Genomic DNA, 6,624 nt, shown 5'->3' with positions numbered 1-6,624 from the left:
CATCCCAGTTCACTGCGCCATAAACCCCTCACTGCCAGCCTTGTCTTAGTTCTTCTCACTGTCATTAAGGTGTTTGTCTCTGTAAATGTGTTGTTTTCAGTGTTGTCACTGGTCTTCACCTTGTCTACATTGTCACGATCAAGCATACTACCTATCATTCATTGTTTGTACTTGAACCCATCATGCAGAAAGGAAATTTCATTTTTGATATTTGAAATTAAGACCTCAGTATACATATAAATAACTGCTAAGTGGTATATTGAATAGTCATGATATATCTGCATTGATTCTGCTGGCTGGAGATATAAAATGAATAAATATCATATTAGTGGACATTATTAATTTAAGCATTGTATAGGAAGCATTTGTTTATGGCATCATTTTCCTTTAAAATACATTGTAAAAACCCTAAGCTTTTTAAAAATCTAAGGTCCTTTTTTGTTCAATTCTCTGCTTGGAAAAAAAGCAGCAGCAGGGACTCTGGCTAAATGTGTATTGATGTGAATCTCATTTGACAGTTTGAACTATAAGGGCAGGGCTGTATCTACGCCCCTTCTTTGCTCTCCCAAGACCCGAAGTGATGTCTAGCACTGGATATTGGGTATTTGACTCCAAACCTAAACCTCTTTTTAATGAGCTTGAGTTCTTTGACTATACTAAAATCTAGCAGTCTCTGCACTCTGACTGCCTCTTATTCCCTCTCACTGGGGTTTTTCCAGCATTTGCTGGTCTTGCATCTAATTCTAGACAACAATCATGCCATACCTCATGTCCCAACCATTATCAGATCCACTTTTTGTCTTTCCATCTTCTCATTCCACTCCATGTTCATGGTGGCTCTTTAAATGGCTGTGATATTCTGTGCCATATGGCTTCTTTGCACATTATTGCTGTATATTGTTTCTTTCTGGGCTCTAGCTGAAAGGTTTGTATTGGCATGCATGCAATACTGACTGCTTGTAGAATTAACACTGCAATCCGATGGCTTCTCTCTCTCTCTGTTACCTAATCCAGAGACTGTCTATTTCATGGCAGCTCCTCAAAATGAACCTCACTCTTAGGACCTTGGCCATTGCCATCAAAATTTCAAAGGATTGAGAATATGAAACTCTGCCGTCTTCTGGCAGTATTGTAATTTAATAATTTAAATTAATAAATCTAATGACCGGGAGAGAGAGATGCATAATTATGTACAAAAATTGCCTTGGATTAAATATTTCACTGAAAGTTTTTATTTAGTTATTTAGATTTTTTGTTTTCTTTAGATAAAATGAGGATTTATTTTTTTTCCCCTTTCAATTAAATGTTTTGTTTTCATTTTTTTTATTTGATTTTATTTTTAATTTTACAGCTAGTATATTTAGATTTATTAATAGGGTACAGACACATCCTATTTGTTTGTTTTTTTCAGCTTTCTTTTTTAAAGCTGGTTTTGTCCACAGCTGAGGAACGTACCAAAGATTCAAGATCATGTCACAATTGAAAGGAATAGTTCAGCCCAACATGAAGCTTTTGCCAATTACTCACCCTCATGTCATTCCAAATATGCTGAAAGAAAATAGTTTTTTTTTTTTTTTTAAAGAATTGTCATATGGGTATTTTAACCATGGTCTGTCAGGTTTTACCCAAAAAATCTATATGGATAATTTGCTATATACCAGGCAGAGGTGGACAAAGTACACAAATCAAATACTTGATTAAAACTACAGATACCCTATTAAAATATTACTCCAGTAAAAGTATTAAGGACTCTTTTTCAATTTTACATGGCTAAAAGTACAAAAGTACCTGACTTTTAATGTACTTAAGTATTAAAATAATTTAATTAAAAGGTACTGATCGATGAACAATGCTTAAATACATTTTTATTTAAATATACTTCATCCTACAATAAGGAAGATGGATGAAGACATTAAATGTATTGATCTGCAAATAAGAATAAAAAATAATTACCAAAACATGCATATCAATAATTACATACAGAAATCCTGCATATCAAAACATTAAACTTCAATATACTAAAATTTCAGTTTAAGCTACTAATAATTCAAGTGCTCAAACAAAAAAAAAAAAAAAAAAAATATATATATATATATATATTAAAGTTGACATTAAAAAGAAACATAATAAAAATACAGGTTTGTTAACTTCCTATACAGGCCCAGGTTACAAAAGCATATTTAGTAAAACCTGTATTTTGGCTGTTTAGAGTGTGGTCTTACCACTGGAATTGCTTTACAAGCAGAAATTTCTAATATTCTCCACCACAAGGCTTGAAATAATAACCCTTTCAGGTCTGTAGTAGCGAACTGTACAACTCACTACACCATGCAGCTGACTAAGGCCTATTTAAACAATAGGAATACAAATTCTTTCAGAGTCCATATAGTATAAATAAGGCAGCAGGCTGTCATTACAGTAGTGAATTTGGAATAACCACAACTGCAACCATGCACGGAAAGGTAAGCCAAGATCAAAGAATAACACATTCTCAACATCTTACTAAACGACATGATTTTTTGCTTTTCTGATTTTCTTCTCTAACTGATATAAAACAAAACTCTGCAATTTCAATACAACAAATTGTTTTTTGAAGATTCAATTGGATATCATGTTGGGTAATGTTGTTGATAAACAGTAATTTAGTTAATGCTGAACATTTTATGTTTGTCTCAGGTCATCTTCTACGAGGACAGGAACTTCCAGGGTCGCTCTTATGAGTGTATGAGCGACTGTGGTGACTTCTCCTCCTACATGAGCCGCTGTCACTCTTGCAGAGTGGAGAGTGGATGCTGGATGATGTATGATCGCCCCAACTACATGGGAAATCAGTATTTCTTTAGGAGAGGTGACTATGCCGATTACATGTCTATGTTTGGAATGAATGACTGCATCAGGTCCTGCCGTATGATCCCCATGGTAAGTTCCACAAACATTTTGCATTTGTAATAAATGAACTTCATTTTATTTTTTTAATCCAAATTCAGAATAGATACTATAAACTACTAAAACTAGATCACCCATTGACAACTTCTTTACTACAGTACAAGGGATCCTACAGAATGAGGATCTACGAGAGGGAGAACTTCATGGGTCAGATGTACGAGATGATGGATGATTGTGACAGCACCATGGACCGTTACCGCATGTCTCACTGCCAGTCCTGCCATGTGATGGACGGCCACTGGCTCTTCTATGAGCAGCCCCACTACAGAGGCAAAATGTGGTACTTCAAGCCTGGAGAGTACAGGAGCTTTAGTAATATGGGTGGCATGAGATTCATGAGCATGAGACGTATCATGTATTCCTGGTACTAGAGTTCTAAAGGGTCAATAAAATAATCTCTCTACAACACTAAACATTTGTTTTGAACATTCTTTATTGCAAATATTTGATTTGTATTAATCAATAATCCACATAAAAATATCCAATCAAATAAATACTGTAAAATACAAAAAGAGATAAAAGAACAAAATGTTATTCAAGTTATGAGTACAACCAAGCTAGGCATAATAGTTAAGTCCATTTGAATAATATTACTGAAACATTTGTGTGATTAAATTTGGATCAATTCTGACATGACTTGTGAATTATAAAACTTTTTAATCACTGCTGAACCAAAACACCTCAGATCTATGCTCTTGTGGAAGTCCAAAAACGTTTGCCTGAAACGCAAGAACCAACCTCATTTTCTTTTTACCATACTCATACAGAGCTCGAAATTAAATTTTTTACTCAGTAGTATTGGTGTTCCCAACTTAAACTTAGGAGCACCGACAAAAATTTAGGAGTACCCCCTGAAAATTAAGGAGCACCGCAACTGCCAATTGAGTGGAACAGCCAACAACATCCTGACGAAAACAAAAACTTCAACAATTGAAACTGATCCTGAATTCTTTGCTACACACTTGTACTACACATAATATTTTAAGCAAGAGACAAGAAAGAATGAAAATACGAGCACATGAACAAGATGTTTATTTGATCTATAACAGGCCGAACTCTCTGTAGTAGGGCTGCAACTAACGATTATTTTGATAGTCGACAGGAACTTCCAGGGTCGCTCTTATGAGTGTATGGGCGACTGTGGTGACTTCTCCTCCTACATGAGCCGCTGTCACTCTTGCAGAGTGGAGAGTGGATGCTGGATGATGTATGATCGCCCCAACTACATGGGAAATCAGTATTTCTTTAGGAGAGGTGACTATGCCGATTACATGTCTATGTTTGGAATGAATGACTGCATCAGGTCCTGCCGTATGATCCCCATGGTAAGTTCCACAAACATTTTGCATTTGTAATAAATGAACTTCATTTTATTTTTTTAATCCAAATTCAGAATAGATACTATAAACTACTAAAACTAGATCACCCATTGACAACTTCTTTACTACAGTACAAGGGATCCTACAGAATGAGGATCTACGAGAGGGAGAACTTCATGGGTCAGATGTACGAGATGATGGATGATTGTGACAGCACCATGGACCGTTACCGCATGTCTCACTGCCAGTCCTGCCATGTGATGGACGGCCACTGGCTCTTCTATGAGCAGCCCCACTACAGAGGCAAAATGTGGTACTTCAAGCCTGGAGAGTACAGGAGCTTTAGTAATATGGGTGGCATGAGATTCATGAGCATGAGACGTATCATGTATTCCTGGTACTAGAGTTCTAAAGGGTCAATAAAATAATCTCTCTACAACACTAAACATTTGTTTTGAACATTCTTTATTGCAAATATTTGATTTGTATTAATCAATAATCCACATAAAAATATCCAATCAAATAAATACTGTAAAATACAAAAAGAGATAAAAGAACAAAATGTTATTCAAGTTATGAGTACAACCAAGCTAGGCATAATAGTTAAGTCCATTTGAATAATATTACTGAAACATTTGTGTGATTAAATTTGGATCAATTCTGACATGACTTGTGAATTATAAAACTTTTAATCACTGCTGAACCAAAACACCTCAGATCTATGCTCTTGTGGAAGTCCAAAAACGTTTGCCTGAAACGCAAGAACCAACCTCATTTTCTTTTTACCATACTCATACAGAGCTCGAAATTAAATTTTTTACTCAGTAGTATTGGTGTTCCCAACTTAAACTTAGGAGCACCGACAAAAATTTAGGAGTACCCCCTGAAAATTAAGGAGCACCGCAACTGCCAATTGAGTGGAACAGCCAACAATGCTGAGTCAGGAGGTTGTCTTCAATCTCAATAGCAAGCACAGTTTTATTCAGTTCGCCGGGTATAAAAGTAAGGGTGAGACCTGGCAGGACGACAGTGCCGTGTAAAAGGAAGAGTATCAAATAATTAAAAAAAATGACTACAGCAGGCATGAGCATGTGCAGGGTAAGTAATGACATCCCTTTCTCTTACTCTAGTAAAATGCAATATGCATACCTAAGAATGCATACCTAAAATTCTTTGTAACCTCATGTTTAATCTCGTCAGGCCGTCTTCTACGAGGACAGGAACTTCCAGGGTCGCTCTTATGAGTGTATGGGCGACTGTGGTGACTTCTCCTCCTACATGAGCCGCTGTCACTCTTGCAGAGTGGAGAGTGGATGCTGGATGATGTATGATCGCCCCAACTACATGGGAAATCAGTATTTCTTTAGGAGAGGTGACTATGCCGATTACATGTCTATGTTTGGAATGAATGACTGCATCAGGTCCTGCCGTATGATCCCCATGGTAAGTTCCACAAACATTTTGCATTTGTAATAAATGAACTTCATTTTATTTTTTTAATCCAAATTCAGAATAGATACTATAAACTACTAAAACTAGATCACCCATTGACAACTTCTTTACTACAGTACAAGGGATCCTACAGAATGAGGATCTACGAGAGGGAGAACTTCATGGGTCAGATGTACGAGATGATGGATGATTGTGACAGCACCATGGACCGTTACCGCATGTCTCACTGCCAGTCCTGCCATGTGATGGACGGCCACTGGCTCTTCTATGAGCAGCCCCACTACAGAGGCAAAATGTGGTACTTCAAGCCTGGAGAGTACAGGAGCTTTAGTAATATGGGTGGCATGAGATTCATGAGCATGAGACGTATCATGTATTCCTGGTACTAGAGTTCTAAAGGGTCAATAAAATAATCTCTCTACAACACTAAACATTTGTTTTGAACATTCTTTATTGCAAATATTTGATTTGTATTAATCAATAATCCACATAAAAATATCCAATCAAATAAATACTGTAAAATACAAAAAGAGATAAAAGAACAAAATGTTATTCAAGTTATGAGTACAACCAAGCTAGGCATAATAGTTAAGTCCATTTGAATAATATTACTGAAACATTTGTGTGATTAAATTTGGATCAATTCTGACATGACTTGTGAATTATAAAACTTTTTAATCACTGCTGAACCAAAACACCTCAGATCTATGCTCTTGTGGAAGTCCAAAAACGTTTGCCTGAAACGCAAGAACCAACCTCATTTTCTTTTTACCATACTCATACAGAGCTCGAAATTAAATTTTTTACTCAGTAGTATTGGTGTTCCCAACTTAAACTTAGGAGCACCGACAAAAATTTAGGAGTACCCCCTGAAAATTAAGGAGCACCGCAACTGCCAATTGAGTGG

The 6,624-nt window shown here is 36.2% G+C and overlaps 3 protein-coding genes across 3 annotated transcripts in view; all 3 read left to right on the top strand.

The window, feature by feature from the left end:
• LOC107724464 (gamma-crystallin M2-like) overlaps positions 1–4,711 on the top strand; it is a 15,795-nt gene extending 11,084 nt beyond the window's left edge. The window contains exons 2-3 of the mRNA XM_016533409.1: positions 4,060–4,271; positions 4,397–4,711. Of these exons, the coding sequence (XP_016388895.1) occupies positions 4,077–4,271; positions 4,397–4,669 (468 nt within the window). The 5' untranslated portion in view covers positions 4,060–4,076 and the 3' untranslated portion in view covers positions 4,670–4,711. The remainder of the gene's footprint in view (positions 1–4,059; positions 4,272–4,396) is intronic.
• On the top strand, positions 2,386–3,359 carry LOC107724462 (gamma-crystallin M2-like). The gene is made up of 3 exons (XM_016533404.1): positions 2,386–2,462; positions 2,677–2,919; positions 3,045–3,359. The coding sequence occupies exons 1-3, from the start codon at positions 2,451–2,453 to the stop codon at positions 3,315–3,317; spliced, it is 528 nt and encodes a 175-aa protein (XP_016388890.1). The 5' UTR covers positions 2,386–2,450; the 3' UTR covers positions 3,318–3,359.
• A 605-nt stretch (positions 4,712–5,316) lies between the features above and the next one.
• Positions 5,317–6,148, top strand: LOC107724459 (gamma-crystallin M2-like). The gene is made up of 3 exons (XM_016533400.1): positions 5,317–5,363; positions 5,466–5,708; positions 5,834–6,148. Exons 1-3 carry the CDS (start codon positions 5,334–5,336, stop codon positions 6,104–6,106), a joined length of 546 nt encoding a protein of 181 aa, XP_016388886.1. The 5' UTR covers positions 5,317–5,333; the 3' UTR covers positions 6,107–6,148.
• Positions 6,149–6,624: the final 476 nt, after the last annotated feature.

Source organism: Sinocyclocheilus rhinocerous, unplaced genomic scaffold (assembly GCF_001515625.1).
Source record: "Sinocyclocheilus rhinocerous isolate Xijiao unplaced genomic scaffold, SAMN03320098_v1.1 scaffold64, whole genome shotgun sequence".
Lineage (NCBI taxonomy): Eukaryota > Metazoa > Chordata > Actinopteri > Cypriniformes > Cyprinidae > Sinocyclocheilus > Sinocyclocheilus rhinocerous.
The sequence above is the reverse complement of the archived record's forward strand: the minus strand, read 5'-3'. Positions and strand labels throughout refer to the sequence as shown.